Source organism: Phyllopteryx taeniolatus, chromosome 20 (genome assembly GCF_024500385.1).
Source record: "Phyllopteryx taeniolatus isolate TA_2022b chromosome 20, UOR_Ptae_1.2, whole genome shotgun sequence".
NCBI classification, from domain to species: domain Eukaryota; kingdom Metazoa; phylum Chordata; class Actinopteri; order Syngnathiformes; family Syngnathidae; genus Phyllopteryx; species Phyllopteryx taeniolatus.
This window is the reverse complement of record NC_084521.1, coordinates 11,659,806-11,682,776: the sequence shown is the minus strand read 5'-3', so window position 1 is coordinate 11,682,776 and position 22,971 is coordinate 11,659,806. Positions and strand designations below refer to the sequence as shown.

General features: G+C 41.7%; 2 protein-coding genes across 6 annotated transcripts in view; both read right to left on the bottom strand.

Moving 5' to 3' along the window:
- Positions 1 to 2,129: 2,129 nt before the first annotated feature.
- Positions 2,130 to 17,541, bottom strand: cip2a (cellular inhibitor of PP2A). Of its 3 annotated transcripts, XM_061758938.1 has the most exons (22): positions 17,385 to 17,541; positions 17,002 to 17,131; positions 15,005 to 15,152; positions 14,803 to 14,915; positions 13,888 to 13,982; positions 12,859 to 12,955; positions 12,422 to 12,544; positions 11,761 to 11,906; positions 11,599 to 11,674; positions 11,289 to 11,522; positions 9,862 to 10,027; positions 9,161 to 9,308; positions 8,959 to 9,058; positions 8,742 to 8,860; positions 7,269 to 7,446; positions 7,109 to 7,183; positions 6,435 to 6,545; positions 6,166 to 6,362; positions 3,886 to 3,999; positions 2,851 to 2,933; positions 2,620 to 2,759; positions 2,130 to 2,562 (listed from the first exon to the last, which is right to left on the bottom strand). In XM_061758938.1, the coding sequence occupies exons 2-22, from the start codon at positions 17,101 to 17,103 to the stop codon at positions 2,419 to 2,421; spliced, it is 2,709 nt and encodes a 902-aa protein (XP_061614922.1). In that variant the 5' UTR covers positions 17,104 to 17,131; positions 17,385 to 17,541; the 3' UTR covers positions 2,130 to 2,418. The 3 variants fall into 3 exon arrangements, with proteins under 3 accessions (XP_061614922.1, XP_061614923.1, XP_061614924.1); XM_061758939.1 differs by lacking the exon at positions 17,385 to 17,541 and having other exon boundaries at positions 17,002 to 17,378; XM_061758940.1 differs by lacking the exons at positions 15,005 to 15,152; positions 17,002 to 17,131; positions 17,385 to 17,541 and having other exon boundaries at positions 12,422 to 12,491; positions 14,803 to 14,848.
- A 1,035-nt stretch (positions 17,542 to 18,576) lies between these two features.
- The window catches only part of abca4a (ATP-binding cassette, sub-family A (ABC1), member 4a), a 36,590-nt gene continuing 32,195 nt past the window's right edge, over positions 18,577 to 22,971 (bottom strand). For 2 of the 3 annotated variants that reach the window (XM_061758928.1, XM_061758929.1), the window contains 8 exons: positions 22,814 to 22,876; positions 22,613 to 22,719; positions 21,203 to 21,344; positions 20,888 to 21,022; positions 20,693 to 20,796; positions 20,522 to 20,614; positions 19,982 to 20,231; positions 18,577 to 19,909 (listed from right to left, as the gene is read on the bottom strand). In XM_061758928.1, the coding sequence (XP_061614912.1) occupies positions 19,790 to 19,909; positions 19,982 to 20,231; positions 20,522 to 20,614; positions 20,693 to 20,796; positions 20,888 to 21,022; positions 21,203 to 21,344; positions 22,613 to 22,719; positions 22,814 to 22,876 (1,014 nt within the window). In that variant the 3' untranslated portion in view covers positions 18,577 to 19,789. Of the gene's footprint in view, positions 19,910 to 19,981; positions 20,232 to 20,521; positions 20,615 to 20,692; positions 20,797 to 20,887; positions 21,023 to 21,202; positions 21,345 to 22,612; positions 22,720 to 22,813; positions 22,877 to 22,971 lie in introns of those variants that run through there. The other variant, XM_061758930.1, reaches the window with a different exon arrangement.

The window sequence follows — 22,971 nt, the reverse complement described above, 5'->3', positions numbered from 1 at the left end:
CAGTTCAGGGTGTACCCCCGCCTCCTGCCCGATGATAGCTGGGATAGGCTCCAGCACGCCCGCGACCCTTGTGAGGATAAGCGGCTCAGAAAATGGATGGATGAATGGATGGATTTTATAGAGCATCGCCTAATGTAAATATTCACAGGACGGAGGGAAAATTCCTGATATATCTGGTATAAATAGCCCTCTTGCATCATGCCACAGCATCTCAACCAGGTTGTGGTCAGGACTATGACTGGACCACTCCAGAACACGTATTTTCTTCTGAAGCCATTCTGTTGTTGATTTGCTTCTGTGTTTTGGATCATCTTCCTGCTGCAATACCCATCCTCTTTTGAGCTTCAACTGTTGGACAGATGGCCTCAAGTTCTTCTGCATCAATATCTTGATAAACCTGTGAATTAATATTTGTTGCAAGCTGTCCAGACCCTGAGAGAACAAAGCACGCCCATTGCATAATGCTCCCTCCACCATGCTTCAAAGTTGGGATAAGGTTTTGATGTTGGTGTGCTGTGCCATTTTTCCTCCACACAGTGCATTATGTGTTCCACCCAACAATGCAACTTCAATTTTTTTGTCCACAGAATATTTTGCCAGTCAGCTGTGGAACATCCAAGTGTGTTTTATGTGCACCAATGTTTTTTGACAGCAATGGCTTCCTCCTCTTATGAACACAATTCATGTTTTATATATGGTAAATTTCTCAACAGAGGTGTTGGCATGCCTGAGTCTAGCAGCAGTTCTGAAGTTTCTCCATTTGTACACAATTCATCTGTGGACTGATGAACATCAAGACTTCTAGAGATACTTTTAGAACCTTTTCCAGCTTTATACACGTCAACAATTCTTAATTGTAGATCTTCTGAGAGCTCTTTTGAGCTAGGCATGGTACACATTTGGCAACACTTCTTGACAAGAGAGAATTCCAACCTGGTGATTTTTTTGTAGCCAAAGCAGCTTCAACTCCGTCCTCAAAAAGGCCCAGCAGAGGATGTACTTCCTGCGGCTTCTGAGAAAGCATGGCCTGCCACCGGAGCTGCTGAGACAGTTCTACACAGCGGTCATCGAATCAGTCCTGTGTTCTTCCATCACAGTCTGGTTTGGTGCTGCTACAAAAAAGGACAAACTCCGACTGCAACGGACAATCAAAACTGCTGAAAGGATTGTCGGTACCCCCCTACCCACCCTTGAGGACTTGCACGCTGCCAGAACTAAGACAAGGGCGTGCAAAATCCTCTCGGACCCTCCCCACCCTGGTCACCAGCTCTTCCAGCTCCTTCCCTCAGGTAGGCGCTACCGATCAATGCAAACTAGAACTAGTAGACATTCCAACAGCTTCTTCCCTCTTGCAATCAACTTCTTGAACAGCTAACTTACAATTCCATTACAACAAGCTGGCAATTTTTTGACTTGAGTTCGTTGTCACATTTCTGTATTATGTATTACTCGTGCACTCACTGTAGTTGTCTCGCCGTGCTGCACTATTTGCATATAGTGGCCACTCATGAGTAGTATCTGCTCCATTTGCACACTGATTGAGGAGTATCTGTAACATTTGCACAACCATTGTCCCAGATTATCGCAGTACTCGTCACTTTAAACCGCATACACTCCTTGAAGTCTCAGTGCCCTTTGCACAATGGTCATTGCACCGGACTATTGCGATATTAGCCATTCGAACTGAGGACTCTGCATCTTTTTGCACAATTGTTGTTTGTTGTTGTTTTTTGTTAATGTCTTTATGTCTCCAAAGTGTTCTGTAAATTGACTGTCTGTTGTACTAGAGCGGCTCCAACTACCGGAGACAAATTCCTTGTGTGTTTTGGACATACTTGGCAAATAAAGATGATTCTGATTCTGATTAAGCCACACCTCCAATCTTGTCAAATTGATTGGATTCCAGGTTGGCTCACACCCGACTGAAGAGAGAATCCGTAGCCTAGAGGTTCACTTTTTTTTCCTCCGTCCTGTGGGTGTTTGTTGTTTTCAATACACACGAAAACATATACCATAGTTTGTGTACTATTAGTTTAAGCAGTTTGTTTATTCTTGTGATTTAAATGATAAAAATACAATTTATGCAGAAATTTATGGAATGCCAAAGGGTTCACATATCTTTTCCTCACTGTAAATAAGATTTTTTTTTATTGACACTCACCAACACAATAATAAACATACAGTATAGTTACATTCATATACATTAAATGTATTTATTAAATACTAAAATAGTTAAATACATTAGGCAGTCATTTTAATTAAAAATGATCTTTTTTTTAATCTTTTTTTGTTGTGTCGTTTCATTTGTTGTTTTTGCTGTTGGTTTAGTTGTTTCTGTTGTTGCTACTGTTGTTGCTTTGGATGATCCATTGTAGTTGCTGCCGTTGTAGCTTGTGATGTTGCTCGAATTGGTGGGTATCACAGCGAGAGGTTAACATCTTTCTTCTTGCCGCTGCTCATGCTGTGAATCATGGCAATCATGGCCGAGTGTTCATTGAGCTCGTCCTCGCGCTGCTTGAGCTTGGCCTCCAGCTGACTCTTCTGCAGCTGCAGTGATGATGCCTACGCACGGGCAAAAGTGTAAGCACGAGAAACTGGGAAGGGAGACATCGTGGTTACCTTGATGCTGGCGTCCTTCCTGGCCTGCTCAGTCTTGCTCAGCTCCTTCCTCAAAGCATCCAGCGCGTCCTCCAGCTCCTGCCTCTGCAGCTCCTTCTCCTGCCCCTTGTCCGCTGCTTCCCGCAGGTCACCTCGCAGAGCTGACGCCAAAATGTAACTCGTGTGAGGCAAATTGCTACTGCTAATATGCTATATGTTAGCGTAATACGAATGTGTATGGGCAGCTCTGACCTGCAATGTCATCATCCTTTAGTCGCATGTCTGAACGCAGCGATGTGATCTCCTCCTCCTTCTCCTGCAACAGCAACGCGGTCCTGACCACAGCGAGCAGGCCCAGTAAGTCATATGCATGCTAAGAAACCAATGCAAATGCTAGCACAAGAGCCAAAATGCTACATGCCAACATGTCAACTGAAATGCTAACATAAGACCCAAAATGCTTCATGCTAAATAGGGCTGTCAATCAATCATATGATTTTGAGTTAATTTAGGATTAATTGAAATTTTATCGCACATTTTGTGTGTGTGTGTGTGTGTGTATATATATATATATATATATATATATATATATATATATATATATATAGTGTAAACTAAAAAGATGGTTTTCAAGTTTTTAATACTCTTATCAACACGAGTGGACAAATATGCGTAACAAATATATCTTATTGCAACATTTCAAATTCACGCCCAATAAAAAAGTTGGGCATGCACCTGTAAGATTGTTACTATAGTCACTGTTCTGTACTGTAAAACTAAACACAAAAAAATACACATATTGTACATTTAAATACAACATACTTAATTGTCAAGTTCAATGCTAACGCAATGTAAAACCACATTGATGGACTAACAAAGATTAGCTTCAAAGTTGCAGTAGTCATATCCCCTTAAATAATGAATAGTCACACAAATGCTGTAAGAACACATGCAGAAAGAAAATATCAATACTCACAGGCATACATCCTTCCTACTCTGTGAAAATTGAGTTTTACTAATGCAGTTAAATTGCGACTTTCTCCTTCTGGCCATCAAATACAATCTTAGGTGTGTTATCTGCTTGTGCGCACCACACTGCACTTAAGAGGCCAAGGCGCCCACAGCAGGAACACCACAATAGACAAGGCATACACAACAGGCACAGTACAAGGGTGTTTTAAAAAAAAAAATGTAAAAAAAAAATAAAAGGTGGCATTCAACACATGAGACTGATTACTGTTGAATGTTTACAATATTACCATATAAATATTTGGACATATTTCCTACTTGTCATGCTGCAGCTGCAGAGCTTGGTGGTTCTTCCTCAGTGCATCGTTGGTTTTGTTGAGAGTGGCATAAGCTGTCTGAAGCTCCTTCAGCAGACACTCACCTTCATTAAACCTGACAACAAATATCATTCAGTCATTACCTCCGCCACGGTTCTGACGTAGGGCTCAGCGGCCTTGCATATGTCAAGCAGACCAGGAGAAACTCATCCATGCTTTTATCTCAAGTAGACTTGACTATTGTAATGGTCTTCTGACTGGACTCCCCCAAAAGAGCATTAAACAGCTGCAGCTCATTCAGAATGCTGCAGCTCGGGTTCTGACCAGAACAAAGAGGTCAGAGCATATTAATCAAATTCTAAAGTCTTTACAATGGCTTCGAGTCAGCTTTAGAATAGATTTTAAAGTTCCGCTACTGGTCTATAAGTCACTTAAACGGTTTAGGTCCTGAATACATAAAAGAAATGCTAATGGGATACAAACCTAGTAGGGCTCTGAGATCGACAAACTCAGGTCAAATAGTGGAGCACAGAGTCCAAAGCAAATATAGTGAAGCAGCATTTAGCTTTTATGCTGCACACAAATGGAGTAAGTTGCCAACAGAAATTAGGTCAGCCCCAAGTGTGAATGTTTTTAAGTCCAGGTTAAAAACTTCTTTTTTTCCTCAGGCTTTTGAGAGCATTTCCACTTTTAAATGATATTTCTTGCACTGTACGCTGTTTTAAATGTATTTAAATTGTTTTCCCTCCTCTTTGTTTTAAATGTTTATAAGGTGTTTTTTTCCTTTGTTTTTAAATGGGCGGAACGGTGGACGACTGGTTAGAGCGTCTGCTTCACAGTTCTGAGGACCGGGGTTCAATCCCCGGCCCCGCCTGTGTGGAGTTTGCATGTTCTCCCCGTGCCTGTGTGGGTTTTCTCCAGGCACTCCGGTTTCCTCCCACATCCCAAAAACATGCATGGTAGGTTAATTGACAACTCCAAATTGCCCGTAGGTGTGAATGCGAGTGCAAATTGTTGTTTGTTTGTATGTGCCCTGCGATTGGCTGGCAACCAGTTCAGGGTGTACCCCGCCTCCTGCCCGATGATAGCTGGGATGGGCTCAGAAAATGGATGGATGGATGTTTTTAAATGCTTTTAATCATGTAAAGCACAAAGTTACCTTGTGTATGAAATGCGCTATATACATTTTTTGCTTTGCTTAAAATAAAAATGTCAGATTTATCTCCCCCCCCCCCTTTCTTATAGAAAAAAACCCAAATTATTAAAAACAAGTCTTGAGCTTCTTTTTTTTCATTTTGGGATTTGCTTTATTTCTCCTGATACTGAACAAGTTATCCCCCCTCCCCCGCCCCAGAGCGTTGGTAACGGCTGGCTAGGTGAATACTTTATTCATCCAGACAAATTCCAGCAGTACCACTATGGTCACGTGACCATAATGAGCCAATCAAACCGTTTGTTGACACTTACTCTTGTGGGAGAAAAAAACCACACAAACCTTTCAATGGCAACTGACCGTGGGTCTGCATGAAGCCTCGACCAGACTGACATCCGCCATTTGAGGATGGCCGGTATACACCATGTTACTTGGTATCAAAGGTATTCAAACTGCCACTGTCACAAAGTTTTCTTCTTCTTTTTTTATCACCACTATTCACTTAAAGGTTATTTATTAGACAAAAGGGTATAGCTACACAAATACCCATGGGGAATCCTGCAAAATATGCCAAATGATTGTCAATCGGCATTTCTAGGGATGTTCACAATTTTACACCAGTTAAAGGCAGGACATGTCCCCCACATAATGCATATTTTATTGACTATATAGTACAATAATTATTTGCGACATCCTCCCCTTGCTGCATCCCGCTCCTGCTGATACACACGAGTTCCTCCTGCTCGTGTAGTGACACAGTAACATTTTGTCAAAAATCTAAACGTGCAATATCCCGGTGACGGCCTATCACCTGCGCCTATGTATTCAGTGTTGAGCACAGGATTGCTTATGAATGAAGCTGAAGCTGAATGAATTGAAGTTGATTTCAATGGCATTCATATTTCTCAGGAAAACTCCACTTTCGAGGAATTATATCATCTCTTGGACTTCAGTGAGTCACGCTTCTTAAGTCATTTCGCGCAAATAAGCCGGGTAGGTACGGTTGTGTGGCAGAAGTCATTGGGGGAAAATCGGCGCACCTTGAGGGCATGCAAGCCAGGTGCTAAAAAAGACACCTACGCAGGAATATTGCCAAGATTTTCTTTGCGTTTGGTAGAGTGAGCGCACCTGTGGAGCAGGGAGTTGTAGGTGGCTTTGAGGGCCTGGTGCTCCTCTGAGGCCAGCTGCAGTCTAGCGTTGTGCTGCAGCAGCTCCTCGGTGTCAGCCTTGGAGCGCTGCACCTCCTCCAGCTGGACGCCCAGCTTGCCCTGAAGGTCTTCACGCCGCCGCTCTGCGTCCTTCAGAAGACTGGCCAGCTTGCGGGCCTTCATGTTACACGAACAAAGTTTGACTTCATCATTCTCCCAGCAGAGATGGTAAAAGATGAACATGCTCACCTCTGCCTCGGCATGAGCTCGCTGGAAGTGATGCTGAGCAAGGAGGCGGTCGGCTTGAGACAGCGCAACTGCCTTCGCTTCCAGCAAGTCCTGAAGGCGACTCTCCTCAGACTGAAGACCAGATTAGGACTGAACAAAAACTCGGCAAAACTAAAGATGTAAAAATGACTAACAGTGGAAGGAAAAAGTATGTGAACCCTGAGGAATTTCTTAACTTTCTGCATAAATGTTTCAACAAATGTAGTCTGACTCTGTCTTGAGCTAAATCACAAGAATAAACTATACCACACAAACAATTAGAATACTTATTATAATTATTCTTGTGATTGAGATGATCAGACTATAGCTGATGACAAATTTATGCAGAAATTTAAGAAATTCCAAAAGAGTTCACATACTTTTTCCTTCCACTCTGAAAGTAACTCTTCCTCTAACTGCATTACTATTACCAGCTATGCCATAACAATGATGCACACCTTTAAGGGTTCAAAAGTATACATAAACGTTTGAGTAACAAAGTGGAGTACCAGTGCATATGTGCTTCAAAGGGGACATATGATTTAAAAGTGACTTTAAGTCATTCACTGCCAGCTGTTTTAAATCAGAGCATTTTGACTGATGTTTCAAGACCCACAGAATATTGTGTTGTCCTGCAATAGAAGAATACTGCTTACTGCGAGTGCAGCGAGCTTCTGTTCGTAGACGTCGATGATGTCAGACACGTGCGCGTCCTTGGCCTGCTCCTGCAGCTACAAACCACAAAAGGACAGCACTCAGCACGCCATCACGATCAGAGGAACAGAAATGAAGTAGACAGGAAATGCGTTCAAAGACCTCCATGGCGCTGTGGAGCTTCTCCACGAGGCTGTGAACACCGTTGGATGAGGCTGACACATCCAGTCCGCGGGTGTTCGTACGAGGAGGCTGGACTTCTTGCACGGCAACACGCTTGACGGACAGCTTGGCCTCCCTCTGCCGGTAAGCGTTGTTGGCAGCCATGCTCTCTCCGAGGCTGGAGAAGATGACAGTAGACTTTAAAAGAGTCCTACGCATTTACAGTGGAACCCCGATTTAACGGACCGGGTACCAACAAACTTCAAATTTAACAGACAGAAAATAGTGTCCGATTGGAACTCAAAACGTCCCTTTGTAGCAGGACAGAGTCTGTTAGTTCAAGAATTGACCAGACAGTCAACAGACAGAGACTGGTACTCGTATTTCCGGGTTGCGCTGCTGTTGTCACAGATACGAAGACTAGATCCGGCTAACCGACATGCCCTACGTAGGGGTGTTCCCATCAAGGGAAAATGCATGGACATTAGCTTAGCATCGCCATAGGCAGGCAGCTCAAAAGGTGTGTGTCGTATGATATACCTATTTATAGCTTTTGTTTAACCAGGTGCTCGTTGTGTACATCTCTCAAACATGCTATACTGGTTTTGGTACAATATGCATTTTTTTTTTTTTTTTTGGTCAAGCGCTTCTCTATTGCGTCCAATCGTAACAGAGGTAGGAAAAGGAAGCGTGACAACCTCGCGGCTCATGAAAGCGACCTTTGACTTGCCGCCATCACCACCACAACGACATTCTCCCACCAGCTGCATGCCATTATCGCTCCTTCCAAGCACCAGCGATCACAGCACGTTCACTCACATTTATTCACAATAATTTTGCACTATGCTAGGTGTTTTTAAACCATTGAAGAAAGTGATTCAAATTAACGGACAAGCGGCTTTAACGGACAACCCCTCCACCCTATTAGTCAGTTAAATCGAGGTACCACTGTTTTCACAATTTTAAACAGTAAATTGACACCTCCTGCAAATACAGTAGGTTTGTAATTGGCTATAGATCCCACAAGATGGCGCCAAATCACAATCTTTGTCTAAATGAAACTTCTCAACTCAACTTCAAGAGTTCTTGGTGGTGGCAAAGCACAGCTGTTGTCTAACCAAAGCTCATCAATTCACTTCAGCATAGTTCCCTGGCACTAAGATGCCACTGAAGCCCTTTTTCTGTCAAAACGGGACTACTCCACTCACTTCAACATAGTTTCTTGGTACCAAGCGGCCACAAGATGGTGCCAAAAGAATGCTTTTATTTAAATAACAGACAAAAGAAAAGGGAATTTGCGGAAGCCGAACCGTGAATACACAGGGGCTCCCTGTACACCCCACCCCCATGTCGACAATTTAGCCGAACATTTTTCCTTTTTCTAAAGACCCAAACTATTTGCATACAACCTTTAAATAATTCCCTTTTAATGATAATATGTCCGCTTTAACCTGATTGAACAGTCAAACTCACACCAGTGACGGGAAGTCCGGGAGTGCCACGGCCTCTAAGAGTAGAGCAAAGCCGGTCTGCACGTGCTCTCTGTGATGCGATGACAAGGCCAGTGCGAGGGGCGTGGCTATCCTCTGGTCCTGAACACATGGGATAGGGGTAGGCAAGAAAGGGGAATAAAGGTGAAAATGAGCGAGGGAGATGATGATGAGGTAGCGGAGAGAAGGACGGAGGTCACCTGTAGCGTCCGGTAGAAGCTGGTCTCCATGTCGCTCACCTGCTGCCGCAGTTTGCTCATCAACTCCAAAGTACTGAGCAGAGCCTCAGCACACACCTGACTGCGCACACAGACATGCATGCACATACACAAAAGAAAGTGAATATCACACAAACACGCACTTTATCATCACACACCATACAGTGCGAGTTGATTGGCAGACCTGAGGCTGTTGTCTGTACCGGGAGGCAGCCAGGCTAAGGGGCTGTTACCATGACAACAGGCGAGCAGTATCTCCACCTGCGAGAGGCACAACTGGGTGCTCACCTGGTGTGAGACCAGCGCCCGTGTGGCGTCATCGCTGCACAGGAGTAGACCGGTTAAGGGTTTTGGGGAAACAAAACAATGCACGGTTTAAACAGTCACAAGTGTCTTTTCATTTGGTAGCGTTTGTGAAGGATATATATATTTTTTTGTCCAATCAGAGCTCAGCCCCCAATAAATTAATCTAATCTGCCCAGAACCTTCACAATCACCAGTGCTGGCCTATAGAACTTCAACTACATTAGCAATGGGACTGTTTGTTCAATTAATCAGATTTCAAATTCGCCTGAGAGACACATAGTGCTGCCCCTTGATGATGTCAGCATTTTTATGCCCTCTGATTGGCTGGTCAGCCTAAACTAAGTTCGATCAGCAAAACACATCTGTAGCGATCAGCACATAATAGATTTGATCATTGTTATCTTTGGTGAGCAAGATGCATGATCTTATACTTTTCAAGTTTGTCATTGATAAAATATTGATTGTAAAATGCTCCACATTTTGTAAATGTTACAGTTGCTCGCTGTTGTATTGCTTTTTTTTTTTAATGATAGTGATACATTGTATATGTAATAGTGGCACAATTGATGAGGAGGATATCAAGTAGCACTCCGTTGACGTGAATGATGCGCTCGCCGTGTTGCCTCAGGTGGGTGTCGTCATGGGCGGGGGGGTCCAGGCCCTTAACAAAATCCAGCACAACAGGAAGGAGCATTTCCACAAAAATGTGGACACCGTCAGGCATGATGGCGGCGCTCAATGCCTCCTGGACAAAGACAGTTACACGTGTGTTCACATGCCACAATCTGTTGGCGACACTTCCTGTATAGGGCTGGGTGAGGAGGCCAATAAAATGAAATCACAGATTTTTTCACAAAAATAAAGATTTCTGATTTTAATCGATTTTTTTCCCCCTTTCACTTATAGAAAAAGCAAATGACAATGACATCCAAAACATGCTTCACAAACAATTTTTTACATTCTATTGGTTATTACTGTATGTTTTATGAAGTACAATATTATGCAGAGCTATTTTCCTTGTTAAAAAACTGTAGGTTATTTTTTTAGGTGGGGCTGAAATGGATTAATTGCATTTCTATTCATTTCAATGGGTAATGGTGACTTGAGATGTTTTGTGATACAAGCGTGGTCATGGTACAAATTACACTCGTATCTCAAGTAGGCCTGCAGCTATTGATTATTTTAATACTCATTTAATCTTTAATTACAGAGCACTGCGCAAGTTCAACAGTTTAAACAGCTTCCGGAAAGAAGCTGTTCCTCAGCCAGGTGGTCCTGCACCGGATGGTCCATAGCCTTCTGCCTGAGGGGAAAGGATGAAATAGAAGGTGTGCAGGTGGGTAGAGTCTTTGCTAATGCACAGAGCCTTCTTTCTGGATTTGCTGGTGGTAGGAAGGCTGTTCCCCACAATCTTCTGAACAGCCTATACTGTCCTTTGTAGTGCCTTCCTGGCTGAAGCCAAGCAGTTGCTGTGCCAGACCGCTCCCCAGTCTGGCACAAAATGTGTCCAGTAGAAATACTGAGAGTGTTGAAAGCAAGTGAGGCCATCGAAGCAATATTAATATATAAAATATTCTACCACCAATTAAGCACCTTTTCAAGGAAAAAAATGTTCTAACCAGTAAAACCATAGCTGAAATTCCTCCTTTTTTAATTGCAAAGCAATACAAGTACATCAGGAAACATTTAATGGCCATAATTAATTTTACCTGACCCCCTTACACGAGGCAACAGGAATCTAGGAAAATTTCACCAGCACTGTCCAGTATCCAGGTGTTAATTGCAGTCACATTGGTTGAATTGTTGGCTAAAATGTTACTGAATCGATTAGAAACCACAATCATTTCGGATCGTATCGTTGTAAATGAACCAATACGGAATCCATTCGGCAACCACAAATAGAATCCTTGTTAAACAAATTGTTATACCCCTAATAGTTGGGGAGTAGAGATGGGTGAATAATTCAGACAATAGCTTTGGATGAAGGTTCCTGTTCCCTACCGTACCTCCAGCAGTTCTTTGAGCAGGCGCAGCACCTGCAGCGAGCAGGCCTCGGCGCCCCCCACAGGTGAGCTGAGCCAGTGCACCAGTGCCACCCCAGACTCAGCCTTGGGTTCCAGCGCTGCCCCTTGCCTCCGACTCGCCACCCTGAGCTTGGGTCCCACCGGTTTAAAGAGCACCTGGCACAGCAGCGGGCGCAGACCCGACACACCGCACATGGCGAGGAGCAGCTCCAGAACCTGCCAACGCACAACATCCAAGCTACAAGGATACACAACTTTGCGTAACGCACACGTGTGCAGGCACACAGCTCACCTTGGCGGCTGAGTCGACATCATTTGACTGCAATAATCCGAAAAGCTGAGAGGCACACGCTGAGAAGTACGGGTACCTGCAAAACACAACAAAACTGCTTTATGACACTATGTATGGGCCTGTGTGCCTGCGTGTGTGCGTGCGTGCGTGCGTGTGCTGTACCGAGTGAGATAATCTGCGATTTTTGGGTTGTGCAAGATATCAACCAGAAGATCAGCAGAGTATTTTCGTGTCAGGGTGCCGTCACCATTGACAATGATGTTGAAGACCAGCTGAAAAGTCTGGTGGATGTTCTTGGCACCAAAGACCTGTGGCGGAAACCACGTATGTAAACGCACACATATACAAACACAACGAAACATGGAAACACGTACACACACACACAAAACAAAACAAAAAACTCACAAAAATACACACAAAGCACAAACGTACACAAAAACAGAAGCGCGCACACGCATACAGAAACAATTTGAAAACAAGAAAACACAAACACAGACACACACAAAAAATACATCCGCACAATCAGAAATTTATAAAACAAAAGGAAACGCACAAACACGTAGAAACAGAAATGCATGCATACGAAAGCAGCAGAAACACACTCCAGCATACACATGCACAAACACACACGCAGACAAAAGCAAACGGACACGCACACAGGAATACAAACAGAGACAAACAGATACACACAAACAGAAACACACAATACCCCCTTGTTAAGAATCAAAGTTGAGGAGCAACTTTTCACAACTAGTGCATGACAATAAATGAAGCCGTACACAAAAGGTCACCAAATCGCTGCAGCGACCGTTTCCACACCCACCTTCTCGCCGACATTCTCGTTGAGAGTCAGGCTGGCCAGGATGGACAACGTGAACACCACCATGGTCAGACTGTTGCGGGCCAGAAAGTTGATCAGTGTCCTGTAAAACGGCTTCACATTGTCCTGTTTTAGTAGATTTTTAAGAAGAACAGTTAAGTCGTATTTCACTTTTTGTTGCTACTTTATACTGTATATAGTGGACCTAGATAGTTCCACAAAATGCCCACTAAAAATCCCTTTGTAGTGATTAAGGAGTCGGGAATGAGTGAACGCAGTAACTGCGTTGGGAAATATTCACTCATTCCCGATTCCCTCATCACTAGCTAGAAGTTTCGAGTGAACAATATAAAAAGGTGGAGGTACGCTGGAGAACGGGAACCTCAATCCATGGCAAACTCACTATGTAAAACATAATACACAGCAGCGCTGATACTCACCAGTGACTTGATATGATTCTGCACAGCTTGGTTATCACGACACAGGTTGGCCATGAGGCCGAGGCATGGCATGATGATGTCATCACTTTGCGACTGGCTGCAAGGAACGATGCAGCTCGGTGTGATTGGCTGGTGGTGAAACATGAACTACATGCGTATATATATGTCTGTGTATGTACATATAGGTGCATCTCAAATGACAATATTGTGAAAACAATGTATTTCAGTAGTGATGCCTTGAGATATGGGCTTAATTTGTTCTGTGGCCACGGTCGTATCGCAAATCTTGTATGTCTGTAAATGCAGTTACAGTGTTACCTCGCTATATCACGGTTCACCTTTTGCATATTCAATGCATCGCGCATAATTCCCCGTTTTGCAGGATTTTGAGTGTAAGTAGTACTTTATTGGGTGGTAAATTCCTCGCTTAAAACATTAAAACTGAAAAAGGGGGGGTGAAGAGAAAATTAAACGCAATACAAGGAATGGAAATAGTGTAGAGTACTACTTTGCATTATTGTATAAGTTTAAAAGGTGTTTAAGAGTATAGAAGGTTTTTATAAGAGTATGGTGGAGATTAAAAGGAGTGCAGGGAAGATTAATAAGCATCTGGGGAGGTTCATACCGCTTTAAAATATGTAAAAAAATAATTTAAAATAATATGCACTCGCCACTTCGGGAACGTCACCACTTGCGGGGGTTGTCCGTAACCTAACCCACACTGTAGTTCAAAATCAAAAAGTTAAACTGTATACAGTATAGATTTACCACACAGAAGACAATCCTTTTTTGTATTCAAATTTGGATGATTGTATCTTAAAGCTAACGAAAACCCCAAATTCATCATCTCAAAATTAGATTATATGAAAAACCTTCAAAATGAATTTCAATACAGAAATTTGGCAGGAATTGGCCTTCAGAATTTTTTTGTGTGTATAATGAATCCTTGTTTAAAAAAAAAAAAAAAAAAAACGTATTGCAATTAATCGAGATGCACCTGTGTGTACATGTACTGTATACCCGTCTTACATGTTGGACATGAGGAAGCCGATGAGTTCGTGGACGTAGCTTGTGGACGGGAAGATGCGAGTTTTGTAGGTCAGCTTCTGCAGCAACTGTAAACTCTTCAAACAGACAACTGCATTACTGTGCAGTTTGCACACTTGATGACGGGTGGGCGGGCACACCAAACACACAACTATTTGTATACAAACATTCAAAAGATAATCTTCTTTAATTATACAGCAAAAGCCCAGCTATATCATGGATTTTAAGGACTTTTACAGTATACAGACGAGTCCAAATTTAGAATTGCATGTCCTCAGTGTAGTACCACGATGTGCTACAACATGCCAGGGATTAAAGATGTCTGCTGGAAGACATGCAGTGTAATGAATAGCAAGGAGAGAGACAGAGATTGTGCTCAAATTAACTCCAGTCTTTGTTCCCACAGAGCAGAGTATCAGTAAATATACACTTATGAGTATGGTTAGATGCTCTGTTTATATGTTGACGTAGCCGTTGTTTAAAGGTTTACAACTAACGTAACACCTATGCTAATTTCTGTTAGGTGTTTTATGACGTTTTGCATTATAGGTTAGCATTATGCTGAGATTCGTTACACACAATGATATGGTTTAGCTGACTATTTTGATATTCAAGAATACATACAGCTGTGCTCATATGTTGCATTACCCTGGCAGAACTTAAATATTGGCAATTTTGTGGAAAATGAAACCGGATGGGGACCAGCTCATTATTGTCTTTACTGCTACATATAAATGTAAAAACGTTTTGTTATATAATTCAGCTATTCTGAAATGCCGTATACTGTAGTTTAATACTACCCCCATCGGGGGAAAAATGTTTTGCCTGATTACATCTTCCAAATTCTGCCAGTAAATAAATTTTATTGTTCTATGAAATGAGAGGCAAATGACTAACCTGCAGTACCAGAGTGTCACCTGGGGTAGCACTGTGACGATGAATGAGCGATGCCAGGAAGCTGATGAGGTTGAAGTTACAGTGAAGCATTGTCCTGCTGTCATCATCACATGCTGCGGGGAGATGAAGAGTTGACGATGATCCACTCCATGAGAACATTGGTTCAGAGAAAATAAATAAATATAGAAAAAGTGTACAGTACCGAGCTGTGACAGCAAGGACACGATGGCGCCGGCTACAATGGGACACGTGTTAGCGTTTCCGGTGAGCTCCACCAGCCCACGGACGCACTCAGTGGGCAACAGCTGACCCGAGGACAGCAGATGGTCACATTTGATGCCGGAAACTTCCTGCAAACATTACAAGGTGTGAGATAAAAGAGATTGGCTCTCTTTTTTATCAAATAAAACTCCAAAAATAGTTTTCTAGTCAAATTTAAAATATGGAGGTATAATCAAAGAGTTTGTCTTTTATTGTCTTTGTTTTAGGTTTAAAGCAATAAATACTGACACAAAACGGTGATTCTGCTTCTAGCTCACAGGCGACAAATCAGTGTTACATCAAAAGCATTAATTTAATACTGCTAGTGCTACTACTACTTTCAAGTCTGACCACTCATTTCATTGCTCCTTCTGCCCTCCCTGTCAAGTTTATTGTTTCTGTTCGTACACTGCCAAATCCACCAAATATTAATGTTCCCTTCCTTATTTCCACCGCGTTGAGAAGCATTTTGATATTGGTCTCTGAAAAAAGAGGCGTCAAGTTCATCCATAACAAATTCTCTCTGTCTTTATGGACCTTGCTTTGTGCACATGTTAGAACAGGAAGGGGTAATCCCCAAACTGTTTGACTGTCAAAAATCTCTTGGTATGCTGAAGCATTCAGAATTCCTTTCACTAGAGGTCAGGGGCGAATATTTCAGACTTTGTGAGAACGGTTTGGAGATGGCCCCTTCCTGTTCCAACATGATTGTGAATCATTGCACAAATCAAAGCTCAGAAAAGTTTGATGTGGATGAACTTGACTGGCGTGCACAATCCTGACCTCAACCCAATAGAACACTTTTGGATGAATTAGAGCGGAGACTGAGAGTCAGGCCTTCTCGTCCAACTTTAGTCATCAAATGGTCATAAATTCCCATAAACACACTCCTAAACTTTGTGGAAAACCTTCCCAGAAGAGTTTAAGCTGTTATAACTGCAGAGGGGTGGCACGGTGGGCGACTGGTTAGCACATCTGCCTCACAGTTCTGAGGTCTGGGGTTCAAATACCGGCCTCGCCTGTGTGGAGTTTGCATCTTCTCCCCGTGCCAGCGTGGGTTTTCTCTGTTTTCCTCCCACATCCCAAAAACATGCGTGATAGGTTGATTGAAGACTCTAAATTGCCCTTAGGTGTGAATGTGTGTGCGAATGGTTGTTTGTTTATATGTGCCCTGCGACTGGCTGGCGACCAGTTCAGGGTGTACCCCGCCTCTCGCCTGAAGATAGCTGGGATAGGCTCCAGCACGCCCGCGACCCTAGTGAGGAGAAGTGGTACGGAAAATGGATGGATGGATAACTGCAGAGGGTGGACCAATGTCATATTAAACCCTATGGATTAAGATTGGGATGTCTCTTAAATTCATATCAGTCAAGGCAGTTGAGCGAATGCTTTTGGCAATATATTGTAATTACACTTTTGAACACATAAAAGAACATTGACTTTTCAACAGTTTCATCTTTATAATTTTGGACTTTTTAATTGAACATTCACTTATCTTGGATGTCATATGAATCGATATTGTCTAAATTTTGCACATTTGTCATTAGGTCAACATGGGATGGTATGCTGGTTTTCCACAAATACCCATATAATGCAACAAACTATTTTTTAATTATTTACATTTCATTATGTTTAGTTATCAGTTTATTATTTCTGTAAAGAAAAGAAATGGTCGTTAATTCCAAAATAATGAGCTATGGTTTTAATCCACTATTTAGAGGAAACATCCAAGGGTCCTGCTGATGCATTCATTCAAAATTAAAGTAAACAAATGAAATTAGTTATAATCACTTTGAGAAACTAATTGAAACAGTTGTAATACTATTACATTTTCATCAGGGTAACTTATAATTGTAACCAACTACATTAGCAAAGTAATCTTCCCAACACTGCATAACAATAATACTACAACTGCGATAAAAGATTCAAGTGAGTCACCTGTACTTGTTTGAGGAGCTGCGCCGCACTGTGAGCGTTCCTGCCGCCTTCATACTGATGCATGGCGAGCAGCAGCGCCTTCATTGATGTCGTCGTGTCCATCCCGTGAAGAAATAAAACCCCCACAAATCTGTGTAATATAATAACCTGTTATATCAACTATGTGAGAGCGATTCAAAACACGAAGCAGCAGCGCGACACTTTAGAAGGCCGACGACGTCCAACTCAAAGCAAAGTTAGCAAGCGGTTAGATTGGCGACATGGAAGCTATTTAAAAACGTTTGTTTCTCGCTCCACCTCGAACAGTCTTCGTCGCGGCCATTAAATAATACATAAATAAAAAATAGAGATGTTTATTGTAGATAATTTGTGCTCATTCTTACGTCTTCAAAGTACGGTGACTGCTGACTTCCTCCCGCTCGGAGCTTCGAACTGGAGTGGAACAGACCAAGTCGAAAAGATTGAGGTGTGTGTGAGTTCAACAAAACTTCAATGATACGGTTAACATAGATTACTGTGGAAGATAACCACAGATATAAAATAATAGATTTTTTTAATTTTATAGTGTATTAAGTTTTAATGCTTTTTATTTAAATATTGTTGATCATTAAAATAACATACTCCACCCTCAAGATGGACTGAACGAGCGGGCGAAATTCTTTGAAGAGAAAACTCGACAAACACAAATTCAACACAAAGTTTTGTTCACTTAATTTCATATTTTAGTCGCCATGTATCCACTAACATTTTTGCACGTATTAGATTTAAAGCATAAATGTAAAATTGTTTCTATTCCTATGACGTCACATGTCCTTCCGGGTGGCAAAAGCAGAGTCGTTTCCAATGGCACCACTTGTAAATAAATAAAACGTCAAATAAAATTGAAAAAAAAAAATAAACAAATTAGGAAATGTCATTTGAATAATTCTATAAGGCAGAAGTTGATAAAACATGGGAACTCTATTTGGCTGTATGATTTTCTGATGTCAAAATTAACATGTATTGCCATTTTAAATTCATCCTGAAATTTCGGCCAAGTCCAATATTACAAACTTGCACAGTAGTGCACTGTAATGCAAAAATTGAAAGACTTTTAAAATGGTGGTGATTCAACATAAAGCAATTAAGTGGGCTGTAAATGTAAATCAATTAAACCCCCCATTAATCTGTCAGGTTGGAGTCCTGTACAATCGTGTTCTCTCTCCCGAATTTCCATCCAATGTTTATGTATGAATGAAAGCTAAATAAATGACTGCTTTAAGACTTGATTAGCATTTTATTTGTGCTATTTAAGAGGGAGTTGTGTTGTAGCTTTAGCTGAGCATTTTGATCCGAACAACAAAAATGTGTGTGCGGGTGTGCTCGAACAGCGAGAGGTTTGTAGGGGGGCTTCCGCCCTTTACACATTCATGTAAGTCAACATGGAACTCACTTTTACCCTCACCTTTAATAGTACCTTTTCTATTTACAGCATATGGTGACGTACAAGTTGACTCTGCAGTAGTCATATTTGTAGTATGACTTGTGATATTCAGTCCAATGCTTTAGAAACAAAGTTGAGTTGAGAACAGTGGATTTGTGAGCTTGTCCCATGACATGTCGGATTTATTGCTGCGGTAGAAGGGTTTCAATAAGGGCGAATGCACAGTATCGTGACAAGGTTCAAAACATTGCATGTGTTTCTGCTAGTGAGTGTTTACCAAAGTCACATGTATGACACAGCACACAAAACTTTTGTGTTGAGAAGCCCCGAATAGCAGCAAGATTAATGAAACAATTAGTTTCTGCACATTTATTTTAATTTGTTTCTACAGATTGCCAACCTCTTTGTAAAAAAGCTTCGGTGAATAATGCGTCAATAAAGTGCTAAGAATTCTCTATACAACACAAGTGCTTATTTCAGGAAGGCCAAAAAAAAAAATAATTGGTCAGGCTTGGCATCAGAAGTTGATACATTACATACACAGGACCAATGCATCCTTTAAAAAGCTCCCTGTCACTGACATGTTATTACTCAGTCATGGTCATTGTCCTGAATCTAGAGCTGTTTTTAGCTCGCAAGGCCTATAAGGTGAGCAAAAGAGCGTCTAATTGTAGGCACATTATTGCTACGTTCTTCAATTAATTGTAACTACCAAAAAGGTAACGTAAAGCTGAACACGTGAAGCAATGCAACGAAAGGCATTTTAAGGTTTGCCTCATTGGCAAACTGCATTTTACAAGCGAGATGTGATGCAGTACAGTTGTGATTCGTACTCTATAGTACGGTGCCAAAATTGCGGCAGTTAGAATTAGCAGAAATGATACTTTTACCAACTATAAAGAACAGACACATAAACAAAATGAACTAAACTGTACATACTGCTTAGTCAAAACCAGGCTTAAGAGTCACCTTGTCCTAAAGATTCCTTCAATGCAAGGTAATACAAGGAGGGAAAACTAATTCTATTGCAGTTTTACTGGTGTACCGGCTTCTTATAGAGATATGCTTGTTTCACTCAGAACTCCATACATTTCCTCCTGTTTAGTCCTGTGACCAGTAAGAGATTAGAGTGATCTTGTGTAGTTTGTTTGGGTTTGCTTGGCTTGTTTGCCATGTGGAGGGAAAATTACAAAAGTAAAAATTTATTCGGACCGGTGAAATGAACTATAGCTGTAAATGCACCCTTAAAGAGAACAACGTCCTGAGGCTCTGCTGAGAGATTTTGAGTATTCCAAATCACCATCTTCGCATGCCAAGTTCATCAATTATGGCAGCCCCCTGAAATGAAGAAAATAATCAAAGTTTTCATTTCCTTAATCTCTTAATTGGGCTGCCATGATCGCCTTGCCGGGCCCCTGCAGCTTTTGGATGCAAAACAATCGCATCATCCTCTCTTGACTGCTGCTTGGCAAAATTCACAAATACCTAGAAGAACCACAGACGTGTTAGAGTGAAAATAAAATATTATATATATATTTTTTTCTGACTGTGATTTACCTGATCAAGTGTCGTCTGTGACACAGAGTAGTCCTCGATGTTGAGCTTTTCTTTGTTAGCAAGAACCATCTGAAAGATCCTTGCAAGGGAGGATGAGGCAATCTTGTATTGCAGGGTGTTGTAATGTTTTTCTCTCTGGATGCAGCCAGGGAAGGTGCTCTCCATGAAGGCTTCGGCCGGGTTCAGATCCGGTGCGCCGCCTGCCTTGGAGGCCCTTATCTTCATGGTCACCACATAGCCATCACCAAATCTGTGTTTAACCATTAGGCAAATCAAGTAATTCAAAGCTGTGGTAGGATAGTAAACCCCCCTCTTTCACAGGGGTTACGTTCCAGCTCATTGACTCACTTCATCATAGCTCCTTGGCACTGTATAGTATGACTCTACTGTACCTAATCATAAATTATATACATTTTAATTTTATTGATTGCAAGGGTTTCTAGACCGTAACACCTACAATACACGAGGGATTCCTGAATAAACACACTATATTGTGTAAGAGGATTACGACAACAACAAAAAATGTTTAAAAAGACCAACTTGTATTTCAATTGCTGAATGGTTCCCAGACATTTGAAAGATCCATTAACCATGATGGCCAAACGTGTGCACAGTGCCTCGCATTCCTCCATGCTGCAAAGGCACAACGATTATTAGGAATTCTTTGCACACCAATGTTCTTGAATACACACAGTCCCAGTCGATATCTACCTGTGCGAAGTGAGAACAACGGCTCGTCTGTCCCGGATCACACTCACAATGGAGCGCCAGAGGAAGCGTCTTGAGAGTGGGTCCATGCCTGTTGTGGGTTCATCCTTGCAGTGCAGAAAGAAACACAGAATCATCTAGAAATATATCCAACTTTTCTCATGAATGCGAGATCACTAGTGTGTCTTGGGGGCTCACCAGCAACACAAGAGCGGGGCAGCCAATCATGGCAATGGCTGTGGATAGTTTCCTGCGGTTTCCTCCACTGTAGGTACCAGCACTTTGGCCCGCATACTCGGACAGACCCAGCTTTTGAATGGCCCACTCAGCAATCTGTATAATCACATCTCAATCATTCAAGCTGAATGGTCAATGTGAGTAATGCCTGTTTTACATTAAAGGGGTGATATTATGGAAAAGTGATATTTTTTTAAATTAATAGAGATTAATAATATGCCTCCTTTGAATGATGACCTACAATGTATGTACGTTTTTATTCAAACTCCTTCTCACCCTGCTGATCTCAGCTTCTGGTACCCCGCGGAGGCGAGCATAGAGGTGAAGATGTTCTCTTCCTGTCAGAAGTTCATCGATGGCGTCAAACTGTGGGCAGTATCCCATGTTCTGGTGGACGTCCAGGATGTTGGTCAAAATGCTGATGGGGGTGGGGGGGGGGGGGTTGGTCGGGGGGAAAGAATACCTTATGTTTGACAGCCACTGATCCAGTTAACTAATTTATAAGACGCTAATTGTGCAATTACAGCAAAAAATACTGTACATGCAAATACAAATATCAAACAGCGCAATAGTATTTAGCTACTGAATACATAATAAAAATGTATAAATGCATGATCAACTATAATTTACCCTTTATGTACCATAGCAGTTGTTCAACAAAACAATCAGGTCAGCTAAAATTCAATTGTGACTGCCTTTCAGTGACATTGAATGTTTAGGAAAATACATTTCGTACTGTTACTGTTAAAAAAAAAAAAAAAAAAAAAAACGCACAAAAAACCATGCTTCTCAGTAAAATAATCAGACATTTTTATTTTGTGATGATAATGATAAGACGCAGTTTGAACATTCACTGAACTTGGCTTCTATCTTCTGAAGATATCCTAGTTGGTTAAAAAATGCCAAATGCACATTTATTGCAGTATATCTGTACAGTACTTACCTTGGTCTCTTAAAGGGGACGACATATCTGAAATTGACTTTTTAATTGCTTATTAAACAACCCAGCAAATCTTTTGTCATCTGCCTATTTTCTGAAAATGTGTCAGTGAGCAAGATTTTCTTTACTTCCGCCCTTTTGTTACATAACATAACATGGTTGAATTAGCCTGTGGTGGTTTCATGCAAGTGCCGTTTTATTTGTAGCCAGGACATGAAAGGGTAAACATCTACTGCCCTGGATGGAGACTTCTCCAGAAGTAAGAAAAGTCACTAAATACAGCGACAAAGTCTCTAGGTTTGCAACTCTCAGTAACTGCTGGTGTCGCTTTATGCACTTAGCTCTACCCCGGTTGTCATGGTAGCGAAAGCAATACTCTCAATTTGTCTGAGATAGAAACGCCCTCCAAAATGGTGTGAGTTGAATCAGAGTGTGACCTGCGGAATGTGATGTATTCCCTCAATTCAACTTGGTGCTTGGCACCAAAATGGCTGCTGATAGTGCCAAAGCAATATTTTTTTTACATGAGACATGGCTTTGGCCTGAGGACAAAAACACCGACTAGGTGAGTTGTTTTAGGGAATAACGGGGGATAGGCTTCCTTAAAAAAAAAAAGGGACTAGGTGAATTCCAGTATATTTAATTCAGAATCGGTGGGAGAGCAAAAAAAGTAAAATACACAAATGGTAATTACTAGCTCTTTAAAATAATATTCAGCTCTTCTCATTTCTATGCATAAAACAAACCTGTGACCAGCAATTGAGGCATCTCCTGTGGTAACATCAATGTCTCCAGTTAACATTTTAAATGTGGTGGTCTTCCCAGCACCATTTACCCCCAGGAGACCAAAACACTAAGAATCAAGAGGAATAGAATACAGTATAATACAAGACATGAAGTGCATTGATCGTTTCCTTTATCAGAGGTGTATATTTGACTATACAAACCTCTCCTGGTGATACACCAATACAGATTTGATCCACTGCGGGAGTCATGGTTCCTGTGTATATCTAGTCAGGAGAAGATAACAGCAAAAATATGCATGAGTATGGACGACAATGTGAACAAAAGTCAAAAAGAGAGAGAGAACTAGAGCGATGAGAAA

Excerpts from the sequence above, each read along its gene's own strand:
- cip2a (XM_061758938.1), bottom strand. The coding sequence starts at position 17,103 with ATGGACACGACGACATCAATGAAGGCGCTGCTGCTCGCCATGCATCAG. Across the intron at positions 14,916-15,004 it reads GTCCTTGCTGTCACAGCTCG|CATGTGATGATGACAGCAGG; the intron begins GTACTGTACACT and ends ATCTCCCCGCAG. Across the intron at positions 11,907-12,421 it reads ACGAGAATGTCGGCGAGAAG|GTCTTTGGTGCCAAGAACAT; the intron begins GTGGGTGTGGAA and ends TTTCCGCCACAG.